Genomic DNA, 19,191 nt, shown 5'->3' with positions numbered 1-19,191 from the left:
GGTGGCATCCGGCTGCACCCTTAACCTGGGGCCCTGCTCCCGTGCTTGCCTCTGTCCCCGCACCAAGTGTGTCGGTCTAGAGCAGGTATGGTTTTGATAGGGGTGAGCCCCCTGGTTCTCCACAGCCCCCACTCGCTGGCAGGCCTGACACCGGGCCTGGGTCGTTGCCGTCTGTCCTCACACTCGTACTGTTCTTAGTACAGAAATGAGAACAGGGATCTGGGAAAATGGCAGCTGGACCGAGAGGAGCTTGAGCTTAAAGAGCGATGGGCAAGAGCCTATTTCTTTCTGGAAGCAGAGTATTTCTGTGCGTTAACATGGAGACCCAAGTATGTCTGTATCCAAAGAGTGCACCCCCACAGCCCGCCTGGCCCCACGGGCCTCTGGGGGGCTTCCTGGGCTGCGCCCTCCCACCCACACCACTGGATTCAAGGTCTCTGTTACCTCCTTGGGATAAATGAACCAGATCCCAACAACAGTCAGGAACCAGATGTGTTCTACTTACTATGTTTTATTCTCAGAGCCTCAGCCCTGGGGCTAATGACAAGCTTGACTGCACACAGGGAACTGGGGGTTGGCAGAAAGGGAGGTGGGGTTGTGGAGAGGCTGGTTCTTCCTGGGTGTCGCTAGAGGGAAAGAGTGGCTCATCCCCCCCCCCCCTAGTTAAATAGGCTACAAAGCCAAGGCCGAAAGAGAGCGACAGCAAACATGTTGGGTGTAGGGAAGCATCGTGCCCTCTCCCTGCACCTTCCCACTTCGTCCATGGGCCTGGATCTTGGGGCTCCATGTTGGAGGCTGAACTGGGGGTCAGCCTAGCTCTTGGTTCACCTTCGTGGGCCATGCATCCCTGCTGATGTATGGGGTTTGGGCAGCAGGGCCCGCATCGTTAAATCTGTGCTGCTCTGACAGGACGCGTGTCCAAGGACGATGGAGAGCCAGGTGCCAGGGTGTCATGGAAGGAGGCGCAGAAGGGGAGCTGGGGAGCAGGGGAGCGGAGGGGAGAGGGGCTAGGGTGGGAGGAGAGAGGGGAGCAGGGAAGCAGTGGCCATGCAGGGCTGGTTGTGTGCTGGCATCTGTGTCTGCTGTTCACATGACCACTATGGAGAAGAGAAGCAGCCGGTTAGGGTTGAGGTCCCCTGTTGTCCCTGACCCTTCCCAGCACCCTGGGATCTCAGAGCAGTTGAGGACTTGCCACCCCTGCAGCCCCTAGAGGTGGTGCTCGTGTGAAATGGTTGTCCCCAGGGAGGTTGGAGAGTGACCCAGGGTCATGCTGCACTGGCCATTCATCCGTGAGGGATTCGGCCCCTCTGGGGATACGTTGCTGGGGACCAAATGTCCCCTGCAGGAGCCCTTACCTTGGCCCAGGTCCGGCTTGGTCATGCCCAGCCCAGATGACAGGTCTTCAACGTCCACTGGCTCTGCAAAGGAGTAGCAAGTCCATTTGTCACTTGGCAGTCCAGCCTCCCACACCCACTGGCGAGGGGCCTGGGTCATTCTTCCCAGCCCAGCCACAGGACTCTTGTCGGATGGCAACAACCAGGTGTGGTCGGGGAAGGCCACGAGAGGGGATGATGACACAGGATGGGTGGGCCTGTAGGACTCCCGGATGCACTGTGGGTGGTGCAGGGCTGCGTGAGCATCACAGGTGAGGGACAGAAGGACAGACGAGGAAGTAGGTGAGTGGATGTGAGGAGAGAAAAGGTGGATGGACAAACACGTGAGGAATGCATGGGTAGGTGGATGGATAAAGGGGTGGCTGAGCGGCTGCCCCCAGGAGCTCGACTGTCCGGGCCACGTGTGCGCCAGGAGGGACTTCTCGCCCCCGCAACCTTCCTGGACCTTCCTGCTCCTTTGACACTCCCTGGCCGAGTAGGCACTCTTACCACTGCAGTTACGGTGCCCGTGGCTCCTGGTGTGGGGGACCTCGGTGCCGTTGGGGAAGACGCACCAGCAGTAGCCGGTGCTCCCATAGCACTGGAGCGGCTTATAGTTGCCGTTCTCGTCGCACTGGGGCCTGAACGTGCCAGGGTGGACGGCGGGAATGCGGCTGACCTCTTCCTGGCACTTGGTCAGTACTGAAGCGACAGGCATGGCGAAGACCGTGAGTGAGCAGGCCCTGGGCCAGGGTCTCGGCAGAACGAGAGATCCACATACCACTGCTGTGGGCCTGATGCCTTCTGCCCAAGTGGCCGTGCTCACTCTACCCATTGCACAGATGGGGAAACTAAGGCATGGACCAACAAAGTCTGAGATCAAAGAGGAAGTGAATGGCCAGGTGGCTGATTTATCCCAGAACTTGATGATTTCTTCTGACACAAGGCCTATTAAAGTTTGGGATCGCACTTGTGAGTCTTATTTGTAGGGAAAAGCAATGGGCGTCTCGGAAAGTCTGAGCTGCTGTTACCGGGGTTATCCAAGTACAAATTGGGGCTTTGTTGAGGATGTAGAGGGAATTCAAACATCAGCTGGGAGTTGGTCGAAATGACACTGAACGTGCCTTCTGTGAACCTATGACGGAAAAATCGGAGGCCTAGGGTGGGGCGGGCCACTGTTCTACTTCCAGACCTGACGCCCAGAAGGAAGACCCTGGCCCAGAGTTGCATGGCAAATTAGTGCCAGGATGGAGACCTGGCACTCTGCGATGCTTCAGGGCTGAAAATCCTGCCATACGTTGTCCACAAGATGGGAGAACCCCAAGGCCCTCTTGTCCGGCACCTGCTGGCTGTGAGCGTGAGGAGGTCCCTCTGAAGGTGGGGTCATGAGCCCTCCTAGCCCCCTCAGGAACCTGTGCAGTGTGGAGCGGGGAAGACCTTGTGATGACACCTGGGATGTTTTGGGCGGTTTTGCTCCAGGCCAACTTGTGCAGCGCTGACCTCCGCAAGGGAGGTCATCCCCTAAAAGGAGGCCTCTGCCTTGTGGGCCCTCAGGCAGGATGGGGGCTGGGGGTGGGGGGAGCAGCCAAGCCCAGAAGGAACAGGCAGGAAAGACAGGAATGAGAGCCCTGGAGAGTCCCAGTGGTTGGGTCAGGGAGTGCTCAGGTCCTACCCTCTGCAGCTCCAGGAGAGTCCCGAGGGAGCCCCCAGAAGCTCTGGCAGCCCGAGGCTCCCACTCCCATACCTTTCAGTGGAATGTCGGCGGGGTGCTTCTCCAGGGAGTTCTTGCTCATTTCAAACAAGAGCCACTGATACATCCAGTTCTCGAAGACCTGATGGGATGAGGCAAGGGGTCAGGCTCATCAGCCCCCTCCAACCTTCCCTGGCTTTGCCCCTCGGGAGAGACATGGGGGGTCTGACAGGGACTCAACACCCCAGAGTCCAGCTGCAGCCCGGACCCACGGAGTTTGGTCTAGGTGGTTCCTCAGCTGCAGCCCTCTTCATGGTTGTGGCTTTGTTGGTGTTGGCCAGACTACTGCAGCTCCCTGGGGATGGCTTCCCCGGACCCCACCCCCCTCCCTGTACAGCACCTTTTCCCAGCCCTGTCCTAATGTCGGGAACCAGAGGGAGCCAGTGTGGGGAAACCTGCTGACCTTCCAATCCAGGGTCCCCATGGTATTCTTAAGGTGTTTCAGGTTCTCCGGGAAGTTCCCCTTCAGCTGCGGGTACACCTTCAGAGGGTCACCCTCCTGCAGGGTAGCAAGGCAGGAGGGAAGGTTTAAAAAGTGCTCCCTGGCAGGCACGGTGAAATGTGCAGCCTGTGTTCCCCTGGACCCTTGCCGTAACAGAGCCAGTGGGGACGGGAGGCGGCAAGGGCCGTCCAGCGGCACAGCTACGTGATCCCCAGGCTGGGAGTAGAGAAACCCAGGTTCCAGGCCCGGTTCTACCACTAACCCCCAGTCTTCTTTCTACTCCTTGCAGACTCTTCCTCACCTTTCAGGCCTCCCCTCCTCCACACCCCCTCCCCTGCCGTCACTCGGTCGGGTCCTCTGCTTCTTTCCATACAAAGCTCCCTGCGTGTCCCTCATCACCTGGTCACTTGTCTGCCTCCCACACTAGTCTGGGACTCCCATGGGATTAGAAGCGAGTCTGTTTCCCAGTGTGAGCCCAGAGACTTGCAGTGCCTGGCACAGAGTAGACATGCAGAAGAAATTTGGGGAGGAAAAAGTGGGCATCTTGAGCAAGTCACTCCTGGGCTTTGGGCCTCAGATTCTCTAACACTCAAAAAAGGGGATGGCAGGCCTAGACTATGACATTGAAGGGTCACACTGGCATTCGTTCACTGATCTGGTAAGCCTGTCCTGAATGTCTCCTGTGAGCCCAGAATGGTGCAGGCCTTCAAGCAGGCTTTCCTTTCGGGGGAAACCTGGGTGGGCGGACAGGGTCACTGGCTGGGTCCCACTCACCAGGAGCATGTGCATCACGTGGTCCTGTGTCATGTTGCCGTACTTGGTGGCGTTCTGCATGGGCTGTGGAAGGAAAGAAAAGGGGTTACCAGCACTGGCCCACAGAGGAGGCGCCCTGCAGCAGAGCCAGCAGCTGGAGTCTGGGTAAGAGGCCCAGGTGCTCAACAGGAACAGGCCCATCTCTGCCACCTCCAAGCATGAGAGCTCAAGCAGCTCACTTTACCTTCCTGCGTCAAGGTCCTTATTGGTCAAATCTGCATAAGCTTTCCTGTCCAGGGCTTTGGGGACAACAGATTGTTTTATGAACAAAACCATCACCCATCTAGGACATCAAAAGCTTTGGGAAAGGAGGGGACTGAGATGCTCTGGGAAACGAGAAGCACTTTGTAAGCACCCCAGGGATGGCCCCCAGAGGCTCTTTCCTCCCCCACTCCTGGGAGCCCTCTTCTTCCTAGGGTGGGCCCTGTCCCACCCCTCACAGCAGTCCGCTCCCCCTAGCCATGCTTTTCCTGGCTCAGCAGTCCTCCCCTGTCCCTTGGCACCTGCCCTCCATCTGGCTACATAACACCTCCCCGCTCCACCGTCCTGGGGTCGTCCTTACCACCTGGAGCAGGCCTTGCATGGGCATCGTCTGCATCAGCATGGGGGTGGCTACCTGCAACTTGTTCAAAGGCTTGGCAGCTGTGGGAACAGGAGGTACATACAGTATGAGCGTGGGTGGCCCCAGTGCCCAGGGAAGAGAGTACTCAGATGAGGGAGAAGAAGGCAGGCCCGGCCGGGTGCCGGAATGGGGTCTCTGAAGCCAAGGGACGTGGGGTGGGGGAGGTCAGGATGGAGGCGGGGCACGCACGCTTGGGAAGCTTCATGCGCAGGTTCTCCAGCTGCAGGTTCTGTGCGGTGACCGTCAGCTTGTCCAGCCGGCCCTGCTGCTGGTACAGGAAGTAGGCAGTGGTGGCCTGGCCGGCCAGGAGCAGAGCCACCAGGACAGAAAAGCCTGTGTACAGGGCTCCTCGGCTGCACTTGCTGTTGGGGGGATGGAGAGATAGGTCAGAGGAGAGTCCACAGAGGTGGCTGCCCCAAGGACTGACAGAGTGGGGGGATGCCCCATTTCTATCAGTCCCTCCACCCCCTCAGCTACCCCTAACACACACACACACACAGACACACACACACACACACACACACACACACACACACACTTTAAGCACAAACAAGTGCCAACGGACATGCAGCTTGAAAACATTCCCCAAGCCCCATATTTCCAACCATTACTGTTCCTACGGTCCTCCTAAGCAGAAATCCTAGATCTGTCCCCTGGACTTAGGATGAGTGGGGAAGAGCCAGGGACAAGCGCCTTGTCCTTTCTACCAGGGGATTTCCTGAGGATCAGGACTGCCCTCCAGGGGAAGGCAGTTTTCATCCCCCACCTACCGAACCCCCGCGGTGAAATCAGAGAAAAAGGAAAGAAGTGGGACCTGGACAGCAGAGTATGTGGCCCACCTAAAAACGAGAAGTGAGGCCTTGACATTTCAGGGGCAGGTTGGGGACACTGGACGATGTCAGACTAGAACAGGGCCAGGCACCACCCCCTCTGGGGGCACATCCTCTGCCCCAGACTCTCAGTGTCTTTGAGCAAATCTCTGCCGTTCTTTGGGCCTGTCGTGTGGATGGATACCTCTCACCTCAGCAATTCTAGGATCTGGTAGTTTTCTTCTTTGAAGTAAGATCTGACTGTGACCACAGAAAATATTTCAAATGATGATACCTACCCAGGGGGGATTTCAGCGGGAGTGTGGCGCTGAACCTGTGTAACTGGGAGAGTGTCTCACATTCCCTAAACTGGATAGCCCTACTGGGAGGAGTAGCCAGATCTCAGCCCTTGGAGCTGTTGGCCTTGGATACGGTTTGTCAGGGCACATGGACGTGGTACAGTTTAGGGAAGGTAAGGATCCTGTGCCAGGAACCTGAGAGTTCCTGGCCTGTTTTCTCCCACCTCACCCCAGAGGCGGGACTACTAACTAGAACCCCAGTGGAAATTGTCGGGACGAGACTGCATTCTGCTTACTCCAGGAACCAACAAGGACACTTTAGGAAACTCCAGGAGACCCTTCTGCATAGTAACTCATGACGTCACAAACAGAGCTCATTCTCATTGGCTCTCTGCTTGCCAGTCCTCTGCATTTTCTGGGCCAAGGTCCAGACCAAAAGATTGTTGTTCTGTTAGGACAAAGCAAACACCCTGCATGGGGAAGAGGAGACCAGACAGGAGGGGAAAATGAAAACAAATCCCACTTCTAGGCCTTCTCAAGGAATAGGGGTGGCCAGCAAGCCAGGGTCTTGTCTGGGCGCAAGCTCTCCAGCTCATTACCTACAGGCTCACGCACGCCCCTTCCGCAACCCCACACCCAGTCTAATTCCGGTCTTAGGAGAAACTGAACGTCAGTTTCTCATATGAGCATAAGAATCTACACAGCCATATTGGAGATAAGGCCTGGTATGGAGCCCTGGCTCTGCACCCCCTTAGCTCAGGGACCAGGGGCAAGTCACTTAACCCCTCTGAGTAACCTGAGATAGGAACAGCTACTCAAAGGGTTGTTACAGAAAATAAGATCCTGAGGGTTAAGCCCTTGGCTCCATACCTAGGCACACAACACTGAACACTTTTTCAGGAGTTAAGAGTTAAAACTTAGCATCTGGTTTCCTTCCTCTTTTTGCATCTTGAATGCGGTCCCCTGGTTCTGAATAACTGCCAACTCTTGTCCCCTCTATATTCATTTCCTCCTTTCCACTACCTCCTTCTTAAATAAACAATAATTACCAGCTGAAGTCAGGAGCCAACCAGAACTAGCAGGAATCATGATACAAATGTTGCCAGGCAGAAGTGCTCACAAAAGGGTCTGAGATCAGCTCAAGGCTGGAAAGGACTGAGCACACAGGGCAGGTCAGTTTTAGAAGCAGTAACTAAACTAAAAGGAAAACCAGACAAAGTTTTGAGGAGGGGGCACCCTCTCTGTACACTGAGCCCATGCTGGGTCTGCAACTCACTGGGTGGCCTGAACTCAGAGGGCCTCCATCTCCCCTCCCTGCAAATCATGCTTCCAGATGGGGGCCAGATGGTTGTGAGCTCACACTTTGAAATCAGGCTAGTCCTGGGTTCAAATTCTGACTCCAACACTCACTAGCTGTGATAACTTAGGTAAGTTGCTAACTAACAAAGCCTCAATTTTCTCTTATGTAAAAATGGGGATGGGGTGCCTGGGTGGCTCAGTTGGTTAAGAATCCAACTCGATCTCAGCTCAAGTCTTGATCTCAGGCTTGTAAGTTCAAGCCCTGCACTGGGCTCTGTGCTGGGTGTGACGCCTACTTAAAAAATTAATTAATTAATTAATAATAAATAAGTAAATAAATAAATAAATAATGTGGGGATGAGAAAAGTACCCGACTCTAGGGTTACTTTGAGAATTAGGATTGGGTTTAGCACATAACTAATCACAGTAATTACTAACAGTGACTGAGGACTGGTAACAGGTAGACAGTGAAAGGGGACTATTATCATGGCTAGTATCATCATTGTCTTTATTTTTACTGAGACCCAGAGAGAAGCAGTGATTTGTTGCCTGGTCACCTGTCTTGCAGAATGCAGTTCCTCATGACATCTCTGAGCGTCTCTCCCAAACCCCTTTCTGCCTGGTAACAGCTGACATCACAGCTCTAAATCCCTGTAATTTGCAAATTACCTTTTTCTTTTTTAAGATTCTATTTTTAAGTCACCTCTACACCTAATGTGGGGTTCGAACTCACAACCCTGAGATCAAGAGTCACATGCTCTACTGTCTGAGCCAACCAGGACCCCCAATTTGCAAATTACTTTTTGAAGACTGGGGACTATGGGGACACAGGGTAACTGCACTCTTTTTTTTTTTTTTAATGTTTATTTTTGAGAGAGAGATAGAAGGGAAGGGGCGCAGAGAGGGGGAGCGAGAGGGAGAGAGAAAGAGAAGGAGAGAGAGGGAGAGAGGGAGAGAGAGGGAGAGAGAGGAAGAGAGAGGGAGAGAGGGAGAGAGAAGGAGAGAGGGGGAGAGAGAGAGAGAGAGAGAAGGAGAGAGGGAGAGAGAGAGAGAGAGAAGGAGAGAGGGAGAGAGGGAGAGAGAGAGAGAGAGAGAGAGAGAGAGAGAGAGAGAGAGAGAGGGAGAGAGGGAGAGAGGGAGACCCAGAATCTGAACAGGGTAGCTGCATTCTAACCCTGCTTTTTTTCAGGAAACATCTGGATGAGAGAATCCTGGGGCTGGGAGAGGGGTCCCGGGGTCCTCTGGGTGGCTGCTCTGGCCCCTTGCTACCAAGGAGAGGGACACAGGCAGGGCATGCCCACATCAACCTTCAGTGCCTTCTACAAATTTAGCCAGAGTCCCCCTTTGCCTTTCCCCGACCCCTTCCAGCATCTCTCAATCCCTCCTGTAATGGCGGACGCGTCCATCTACTCAACAAACACCTGTGACTATACTTCCCTGATACAAACTCATACACTGGTCCGTGGGAATTAGAGAGAAACCCCACTGTGATGAGCTGCTTCTACCATCCTCTTTGCGAAACTCTGTTTCTCCATCTAGGATCCATAGCATTTTCCAAATCTCGTCCAAAGTTTCTAACCTAGGATTCACAGTCCAGCTTCCCGAGGTCTGTGAAGCCTGTGATATTGTTTGAAACTCTAGGGAGAGAATCCGGGGCTCTCTCCTGATTTTCAGAAGCGTATCGTGCAAAGAAATATAAAACTCCTGCCCTCAAGAAGCCCCCTCATTGTACAAGAGAGAGAACAGAAGACCTGAGCAGGCCAGAGACTTGCTCAACATCACCCAGAGTCAGGGCCTGAATCTCGCCGTCCTGCGGCTCCCCATCTAGTGCTCCTCCCGCAGCACCTGGGCACGTCTGTGCGGTCCGGGATTTGCGTGCTCTCTCCCGAAGCTCACACATACCTCTCCGGGGCTGCAGGGCGCTGGCCCAGAATGGGCAGCTGCTCATGGTTGGAGATAAGGTCGCGCTGGTCTTCCATGGTTCTGGCCTCTAGTCTTCCCCACCACACCTCCTGCTGCTGCTGCTGCCTCCTGGGTGTCTGGGACCCTGAACCCGTGGCCCACCTCTTGAAGTCGGGGCTGAGGAGGAATCTGATTCGTCCACAGGAGGCCACTCCGCCCACTAGTTAAAGTGGAAGTGAAAACCACAGAGCTGGAAATACCCCCACTTGGGCAAAGCTGCCTTTAACAGGGCAGGATGAGGGGGTGGTGATGCTCCCCAGACAGGTGGAAAGGCCAGCATACTTCCATTGGTTGCTCAGGGCCCTCGTCACTTGTTTCCGGGCAGACCTTTGGATTCATAAGGCACTTTGGATATTTCAACAAACAGGCAAATGTTCACTCCCTAGACAGGAAACCACTTTGAAAGAGAAAATGCCTTTGTCTCCCCTGTTCCCCCATAGATAGCTGGGTGCAGAAAGGGAGAGGAAACGGTGGGCTCGGTGATCCCCCTGCTGCCTCCTAACTTGAGCATTTCATGAATTGAGTCCATGTTTCTAAGGCTCTGGGACTAACATTAACTGCCACTTACTACTAAGTCCTCCTTTGTGCCAGGCACAGTGCTAATTGTTTTACATGCTTTGTTTCATTTGATCTTTACAGCGACTCTTTGAAGCCTGTTTTATTTTATTATTTCCATTTATAGGGAGGGACTCAGAGGCTTTTGAGAGGCTACGTGCTTGCCCAAGATCATGCATCCAAGAAGTGGGGAGTCTAGGTTTTTAACCACTCGGCTCTTCCGTCATGCTGATGTCCAAACCATGTATTTCAAATTCAGGACAGTGGGGGCCTCTGCGGAAGGCCTGAGAAGGGAGATTTAACTGTGTTGGCAAGGTTTTATTTCTTACTATCTGTGGCTCACATACCACATTTGTTTTATTAATCTTTATGTCTTTTATGTGTTTCAAAATTTACATTAGTAATTTTTAAAATAATTTTAACAGCTTTTAAAGACTTTGTGGTTTGGGGTGCCTGCGTGGCTCAGTCAGTTAAGTGCCCAACTCTTGGTTTCAGCTCAGGTCATGATCTCATAGTTTGTGACTTTGAGCCCGACATCAGGCTCTGTGCTAACAGCACAGAGCCTGCTTGGGATCCTTTCCCTCTCTCTCTGCCCCTCCCCTGCTCACGTTCTTTCTCTCTCTCTCTCAAAACAAATAAATAAAGTAAAAAAACATAAAACCTGTTAAAAATAAAAACAAAATAGACTCTGTGGTTTGAAGATTCAATGAGTCTAAGATTTCAAAAGTCAAGGGAGATAGTATATGTATTTTGAGGAGACGGAGAAGAGCAGACATGGCCTTCAATGCACCAGACCGGAGTTCAAATTCCAAGTCAGGAAGACCTAGCCCATGACCTGAGCCAGTGCCTTGACCTTTCTGAATTGTTTTTCTCCTTTGTAAAGGAAGGACAATAATACTAAACTTCCTAAGTTGTAAGAGTAAATAAGCATTTAGCACAGAGCCTGGTAACCATAGGAGATGCTCAAGAAATGAAACTGTTACTCAGATATTTACTAGTTAAGATATTTTCTGGATAATCAAGACAAATGAAATTATGTATCCATACAAACTTGAGCACAAATGTTCATAATAGCCCTCAAGTGGAAATAACCCAAACCCAAAGTCACTAGATAAACAAATTGTGGTTCACCCATACAATGGATACTACTTGCAAAAAAAGGAATGAACTATTGATACATATACAATCTGGATGAATCTCAAAATAAGTATACTATATGAAAGAAGCCAGAACAAAAGAGTATATACTGTATGATTCCATTTAGATAAAGTTCTAGGAAATGCAAACTAACTTACAGTGATAGCAAAGAAATGAGTAGTTACCTAAGGATTGAGGGGGTGTATGGGTGCCTGGGTGGCTCAGTAGGTTAAGCGTCCAACTGCAGCTCAGGTCATGATCTCGTGGTTTGTGAGTTGAAGCCCCACGTCGGGCTCTGTGCTGACAGCTCAGAGCCTGGAGCTCACTTCAGATTCCATCTGCCCCTCTCCTGCTCACACTGTGTCTCTCTCAAAAATAAATAAATATTTTTAAAAATTTTTAATGAAAAAAAAAGGATTGAGGGGGTGTGGCGCAGGAAGGGACAAGAAGGAGGGATGACAAAGTGACACAAAGAAACTTTGGGGGCACTATCTTGATTGCAGAGCTTTATTCATGATGTATGTACATGTCAAAGCTTACCAAATTGTACACTTTAAATACACAAAATTTATTATGTATCAATCATACCTCAATAAAGCTATTTTTAAAATAAGACTTTTGGGGACACCTGGGTGGCTCAGTCAGTTAAGTGTCCGACTTCGACTCAGGTCATGATCTCATCATTGGTGAGTTCGAGCCCCGCATCGGGCTCTGTGCTGACAGCTCGGAGCCTGGAACCTGCTTCAGATTCAGTGTCTCCCTCTCTCTCTGACCCTCCCCTGCTCATGCTCTCTCTCTCCTTCAAAAATAAATAAAAACATTAAAAAAATTTTTTTTAATAAAATAAGACTTTTTAAAAACATTCCTTTTTTTTTAAGTTTATTTATTTATTTTGAGAGAGAGAGCAAGCAGGAGAGGGGAAGAGAGAGGGAGAGAGAATCCCAAGCAGGCTCCAAATAGAGCTCAAATTCACAAACCATGTGGTTTCTAAGCTGAAACCAAGAGTAGGATGCTTAACTGACTGAGCTACCCAGGAGCCCCTTTTAAAAACATTTCTTAAAACACAAGCGACAAAGCAAAATAGTGTGTTGTACTTCAAAAGTCACTATAAAGAAAGTAAAAAGTCAGCCCCCAAATAAGAGAAAATATTTACAAATTATATATCTGATAAGGGTCTAATGTCCAGATTATATAAAGAGGTATTAGAACTCAATAGTCAAAAGACAACCTAATTTCAAATGGGCAAAGGATTTAAGCACATCTTTCTCCAAAGATGTACAAATGGCCAATAAGCACATGAAAAGATGCTCCACATTATGAGTTATTAAGGAAATGCAAATCACAGCCACAATGAGGTGCCACCTCACACCCACTATGGTGGCCGTAACCGAAAAGACAGACAATAACAAGTGTTGACAAAGATGTGGAAAAAGTGAAACTGCCGTATTGCTGGTGGGAATGTAAAATAGTACAGCTGGGGCGCCTGGCTGGCTCAGCCACAGAGAATGCCACTCTCGATCTCAAGGTCCTAAGTTTGAGCCCAACATTGGGGGTAGAGTTTACTTTTTAAAAAATAAGGGGCGCCCGGGTGGCTCAGTCGGTTGAGCCTGACCTGATCGGCTCAGGTCATGATCTCACGGCTCGTGGGTTCGAGCCCCGCGTCAGGCTCTGTGCTGACGGCTCGGAGCCTGGAGCCTGCTTTGGATTCTGTGTCTTTCTCTCTCTCTGCCCCTAACCCACTCACATCCTGTCTCTGTCTCTCTAAAAAATAAATAAACATTTAAAAAATTAAAAATAAAAATAAAAAATTAAATTAAATTTAAAAAAATAAAATAAAATAAAATAAGGGGCACCTGGGTGGCTCAACTGGCTAAGAGTGACTCTTGGTTTCAGTGCAGGTCGTGATCTCATGGTTGTTAGATTCTCTCTTTCCCTCTCCCTCTGCCCCTCCCCACTTGCTCTCTCTCTAATAAACTTAAAAAAAATTTTTTTTAAATTAAAATATGGTACCACTACTTTGAAAAACAATTTGACAACTCCTCAAAAAATTAAACAGGGTTACCATATGAGCCAGTAACTCTGCTCCTAGATCTGGCACAAGAGAAATGAAAGCATACCCCCACACAAAAACCCGCACACAAATGTTCTTAGCACCATTGTTCTTCATACCCCTAAAGTGAAAACAACCCAAATGTCCATCAACTGATGAGTGAATAAAAGTGGCATATCCATACAATAGAATATTATTTAGCCATAAAGAGGAGGTAATATATCAACAGAACTGGTTTTTTTTTTTTTTCCAGAAACAATGAAGTACTGATTCATGCCACTAAATGTTTGAATTTGGAAAACATCATGCTAAATGAAATAAACCAGACACAAAAGGCTACATACTGTATGATCTATTTCTGTGAAATGTCTGGATTTCCATAGAGAGAGAAATCCATAGAGAGAGAAAGTAGATCAGTGGTCGCCAGGGGCTGGGTGGGGAGGGGAGGATAGAGAATGATTGCTAATGGGTAGGAGGTTTCCTTTTGGGTGATGAATATATTCTAGAATTAGATAGTGGTGATGGTTACACGACTTTGTGGATATATGGAAAACCACTGAGTTGTACAATTTTAAAAGCTTGAATATTGTGTTATGTGAATTATAGCTCAATTTAAAAAAAGATTTCTTGGTAATGATGGCTAGAACACACATATAGCTTCACTTCCTCTCTCAAATGACATTTTTTTAATTTAAACTATAAGGACAAGGAGGACAGAAGAGAAAGCAGCAGCAGAATTTTGGAAGCTGGAGAGCATATACACTAGAGGTAACTCCTATAGCAGATCCAGAAAGCTAAATCCTAAACCTGCAGCTAGAAAAGCTGACAAGCCACCTATTTACATGGCAGATGTAAATCTGCTCAGGAACTGGGATATTAGGCAACTGGGTAGGAGTAAATGTGGGGCTAAGAAGAGGAGGATTGGTTGGAAGTCTGCTTACCAAACAGTTGGATGGATACCCACTTCCTTTCCTGCCATAAGTTCCTCCTCCCTCTCTCAGGAAAGACTGGAAGTTTATCCTCTGGCACAGCATAGGACATGGGCTGGTACTAAAGCTAAGAGTCCCAGCCTTCTCCCCACTCCCGGTTCCCCAAATGCTAGAAGGCAGGCCTGTCCCTCCAGGCAGTACATGAGAAGATCCTTCTTTGGGGAACATGACCATCCCAGGAGAAATGACCTAAATATTCTGACATTGGGGGTTCCTCAATGAAACGGATAATGCTATAGGGGAGCTCTCAGTGGATAAGCCCTACTCATGGGTCACAGCTTCTACTTGGTTTTTTAGATCATCAAGGGTTATAGAATATCTGAAGAAAGCCTCTAACATAAAAGAGAATGAACAAAACAAATAACCAAACCCCCAAAAAGCACCACGGAGGAACAAAATGGCCATGATTAGCATTAGAGACATAAAATATGATACTATACCCATGAAACAAGAATAGATGCCCTTAGAAGAAAAACACAGCTGAAAAAAAAAGAAGAAAAATGCAGCTATTGAAGATTAAAAGCACAAGGGCAGATATTAAACAATTGGTAGATGGAAGATAAAGGTTTTTTTTTTTTTTTCGTTTCTCAGAAAGATAAATTTCCCACAAAGACAAAAAGAAAAACTGGAAAGAAAAGAAAAGAGAATTAAAGACCAGTTTGGGAAGCCCAACAGCCAAATATCAGAGTTCCAGAAATAGAGAACAGAGAAAATCAAGGGGAAGAAATCATCAGTGAAATAAGTCAGTACAATTTCCAGAATTCAAGGGCATAAATTTCCAAACTGAAAGGGCCCAGGGAAGACCAAGGAAAAAGCATGAAAATAGTCTCAAACCAAGGCACATTATGGCGAGGCTTCAGAAAAATAAAGACAAAGAAAAGATTCCGCAAATTCCAAATTTCCAAAAAGGAAAAAACAAAACATATACAAAACACCAGGAATCACAATGACTTTGGACTTCTTTTTTTTTTTTTTTTTTAATTTTTTTTTTCAACATTTTTTATTTATTTTTGGGACAGAGAGAGACAGAGCATGAACGGGGGAGGGGCAGAGAGAGAGGGAGACACAGAATCGGAAACAGGCTCCAGGCTCCGAGCCATCAGCCCAGAGCCTGACGCGGGGCTCGAACTCACGGACCGCGAGATCGTGACCTGGCTGAAGTCGGACGCTTAACCGACTGCGCCACCCAGGCGCCCCAATGACTTTGGACTTCTTAACAGCAACCCTGCAAACCAGAAGATAATGGAGCAATGTCCTCAAAATTCTACAGGAAAGTTATTTCCACCCTGGCATCCTCACTGAGCCAAATTATCAAATATGTGAGGGTGTCATGAAGATATTCTCAGACATTCAAGATCTCAAAATTTTTCCTTTCTCAGAAAGCTTCAGGAAGGTATGCTCCACCAAAATGAAGGCGTTCACTAAAAATACAAGGAGACCTGAGACACAGGAAACTGAAATTCCACTTGTGAGACAGAATAGGGATCCCCAAGAGGGTGGTGCACAGAAATTCTAGGAGTAAAACGAAAACATCTACATTGGATCAGGCCCAAAGGCTCTGAAAGACATCTCAATGTGACAAAATTGATACATATCTGATATGTCTGATAGATATGTCATATGTACTGAGAGGCAATTTAGGTAGTTTTTGGAGAGTATAAAATTAAATTATGATAATTTCACTGAAAATTAAGTAAGTGAAGGAACACTCATACACTGTTGGTGGGACGCAAACTGGTGCAGCCACTCTGGAAAACACTATGAAGTTTCCTCAAAAAGTTAAAAATAGAAGTGCCTCATGATCCAGTAATTGCACTACTGGATATTTACCCCCAAAATGCAAAAACACTAATTCAAAGGGATACATGCACCCCTATGTTTATTGCAGTATTATTTACAACAGCCAAATTATGGAAGCAGCCTAAGTTTCCATCAACAGATGAACCGATAAAGAAGATGTGGCACATATACACAATGGAATATTATTCAGTCATTAAAGAGAATGAAATCTTGCCATTTGCAACAACATGGATGGAAGCAGAGAGTAGAATCTTAAGCAAAATGTCAGAGAAAGACATATATCGTATGATTTCACTTATATGTGGAATTTAAGAAACAAGAAAACAAGGGAAAAGAAAAAAGAGAGAGAAAGACAAACCAAGAAATAGATTCTTAACTGTAGAGAACTGATGGTTACTGGAGGGGACGTGGGTGGAGGGATGGGTAAAAAAGGTGATGGGGGAATTAAAGAGCACACTTATCATGATGAGCCCTGAGTAATGTACACCTGAAACTAATATAACACTGTATGTTAACTGTACTGGAATTAAAATAAAAAACAATTTAAAAAAACAACAAAAAAAGAAGGGTTGCTGGGTGGCTCAGTCCATTGAGCAACCCACTCTTGATTTCAGCTCAGGTAATGATTCCAGGGTTGTGGAAGCAAGCCCTAAGTCGGGTTCACGCTGAATGTGGAGACTGCTTAAGATTCTCTCTCTCCCTCTGCCCCTCCCTGACTCCTGCTCTCTCTCTCTCTCTCAAAAAAAATAAATAAATAAATAAAATAATAATAATAATAAAATTTAAATAAAAAAATTTAAAAAGGGGTGCCTAGGTGATTCAGTCAGTTGAGTAACCAACTTTTGGTTTCGGCTCAAGTCATGATCTCAAGGTTCATGGGTTTGAACCCCACATGGGTCTCTGTGCTGATGGTGCGGCGCCTGCTTAGGATTTTCTCTCTCTTCCTCTCTCTCTGTGCCTCCCCTGCTCATAGGCACATTCTCTCTCTCACACAAAATAAATAAATAAACTTAAAATTTTTTTTAATAAAAAATAAAAGAAAAGAAAACAGGGGTACCTGAGTGGCTCAGTCGGTTTAAGCAGCTGACTCTTGATTTCAGCTCAGATCATGATCTCGTGGTCATGGGATTGAGCCCCGAGTCAGGCTCCATGCTAGACGTGGAGCCTGCTTAAGATTCTCTCTCCCTGTCTCTCTACCCGTCCCCTGCTCACATGCTCAAGAAAGAAAGATAGAGAGAGAGAGAGAGAAAGAGAGAGAGAGAGAGAGAAAGAAAGAAAGAAAGAAAGAAAGAAAGAAAGAAAGAAAATTAAGCAAATGAAAAACCAAGACAACTATTAAGTCTTGGGAAAACAAAAGTTATATATGAAATCAATAATAATCCTAGTATACTATGTAACTCAACTTGAATGTCATACACATTGTCATAATATGGTAAACATTGAATGCTGATCATAAATAACCAAACATATAATAGAGGTATAAGGGAGGAGGAAAGGACAAGAAAGAGTGACATAGAAGGACAGAGGAGGAAAGAGGGCTAAATCCTCATCTTCCACTGTGAAAAACCAACCAGGTAATGTTTAAAATTGAAAAATCAGGAAGTAAAATCAGAAGTTATTTAGAGATACAGAGATAGATACCAAAAGAATCAGCTAAAAAAGTTTAAGTGGTATAAAGAGGAAGATGAGGAAATGCTATTTTTCATAGTAAGCCTTACAGAAGTATTTGATTCTTTGAATATGTAAATTTTTGTAGCTTTGATACAAAGGAAAACTAAATTTAAAAATAATGAAAAAAGGGGCACCTGGGTGGCTCAGCCGGTTGAAGCCTCCGACTTTAGCTCAGGTCATGATCTTGCGGTTTGTGGGTTTGAGCCCCATGTCGGGTTCTGTGCTGACAGCTCTGAGCCTGGAGCCTGCTTCAATTCTGTGTCTCCCTCTCTCTCTGCCCCTCTCCTGCTTGCACCCTGTCTCTCTTTCTCTCAAAAATAAGTAAACATTAAAAAAATTTTTTTTTAAATAATGAAAAAATACATCAAAGTCAATTGATTGTAAGCTGACTGTGAAAACAAAATGGCAGGCCAAAACCTTTTCCTTGTGAAGCAACTTTAGGCTAAGGCCAAAGATGACCCCAAAAGTCAACCTGCTCTTGAGTGCAGGCGACTGGAGACTAATTCCAGCCAGGAGGGTGGACCCCAAGACTGAGTTTCTCCAGGGTGGGTGGGAGAGGGCTCTAGGCCCCAGTGCCTACTGAAGGAGACCTATGCCACCCCTCTCCCTGCATTGGGAAGGAGACAAAGTGGTGAGGAGCAGGAAGACTTGGTATCTAACACATCCTTAAGGTTAAGGCAGGATTCAATGACCCCATTGTTCAGATGGGGAAAGTCTGGCTCAGAAAGGGGAAAGGAACTGGCCCAAGGCCATACAGCGAGGTCACAAAACGCTGGGTCTGGCCCCTGCAGCTAAACAAAAGAGCCAGTCTGCGGCAGACTTCCTGTATTCACCTCCAAGTTCTAGTAGTTGGATCACAGGGCAGAGAAAACGAAAATACAAGGTAGGTGTGTTGGAGACATCAAGAGAAAGAAATGTTCAAAGACTACTGGGATTTGTCAGAAGGATCCAGGATCCAAATGGAATGGGCAGCTGTCAGTGAAACATGGGACATTTCTAGAATCAATTAGAATAATTTACCTGCTCTTTAGAAGAAACTATATTTCAATCCCAGGTGATAAAGAAAAATTCTTCTTAAAAAAATTTTTTTTTAATCTTTATTTTTGAGAGACAGAGACAGAGTGTGAACGGGGAGGGGCAGAGAGGGAGACGCAGAATCTGAAGCAGGCACCAGGCTCTGAGCTCTCAGCACAGAGTCCAGTGCGGGGCTCAAACTCACGAAACGCAAGTTCATGACCTGAGCCGAAGTCAGATGCTTAACAGACTGAGCCACATAATGCTCCCAATATTCTTTTTTTTTTTTTCAAATGTTTATTTTGAGAGAGAGAGAGAGAGAGAGAGAGAGAGTGTGTGAGCCAGGGAGGAACAGAGAAAGAAGGAGACAGAGGATCAGAAGTGAGCTCTGTGCTGACAGCAGAGAACCCAACACAGGCTGGAACTCACAGAACGTTGAGATCATGACCTGGGCTGAAGTTGGACGTTCAACCAACTGAGCCACCCAGGCGCCTCAAAGAAAAATTCTTCTTTACAGAAGAATACAAGAAAACCAACATAAAAGAAAAGATAGAATTAGAAAATCACCTTTTAATAACCCCCAGTGCAATAGCTGGTTCAGGTAAG

General features: G+C 47.7%; 2 protein-coding genes across 4 annotated transcripts in view; both read right to left on the bottom strand.

The window, feature by feature from the left end:
• Positions 1-19,191, bottom strand: part of RPS14 (ribosomal protein S14) — a 150,532-nt gene that overhangs the window by 112,159 nt on the left and 19,182 nt on the right. The window contains exon 5 of one of the 2 annotated variants that reach the window (XM_049648015.1): positions 2,516-2,646. The exons of the other annotated variant lie outside the window; for it this stretch is intronic. Within the exon in view, the coding sequence (XP_049503972.1) occupies positions 2,531-2,646 (116 nt within the window). The 3' untranslated portion in view covers positions 2,516-2,530. Of the gene's footprint in view, positions 1-2,515; positions 2,647-19,191 lie in introns of those variants that run through there. 2 annotated transcript variants of the gene reach the window in all.
• CD74 (CD74 molecule) lies at positions 496-9,581 on the bottom strand. 2 transcript variants are annotated; one of them, XM_049648012.1, is made up of 9 exons: positions 9,310-9,581; positions 5,190-5,362; positions 4,941-5,020; positions 4,340-4,402; positions 3,527-3,622; positions 3,118-3,205; positions 1,884-2,075; positions 1,356-1,418; positions 496-1,097 (listed from the first exon to the last, which is right to left on the bottom strand). In XM_049648012.1, the coding sequence occupies exons 1-9, from the start codon at positions 9,384-9,386 to the stop codon at positions 1,087-1,089; spliced, it is 843 nt and encodes a 280-aa protein (XP_049503969.1). In that variant the 5' UTR covers positions 9,387-9,581; the 3' UTR covers positions 496-1,086. The 2 variants fall into 2 exon arrangements, with proteins under 2 accessions (XP_049503969.1, XP_049503970.1); XM_049648013.1 differs by lacking the exon at positions 1,884-2,075 and having other exon boundaries at positions 9,310-9,577.

This window comes from Panthera uncia, assembly GCF_023721935.1.
Source record: "Panthera uncia isolate 11264 chromosome A1 unlocalized genomic scaffold, Puncia_PCG_1.0 HiC_scaffold_17, whole genome shotgun sequence".
Taxonomy (NCBI): Eukaryota; Metazoa; Chordata; class Mammalia; order Carnivora; family Felidae; genus Panthera; species Panthera uncia.
Note: the sequence above shows the minus strand (reverse complement) of the source record. Positions and strands in the feature narration are given on the sequence as shown.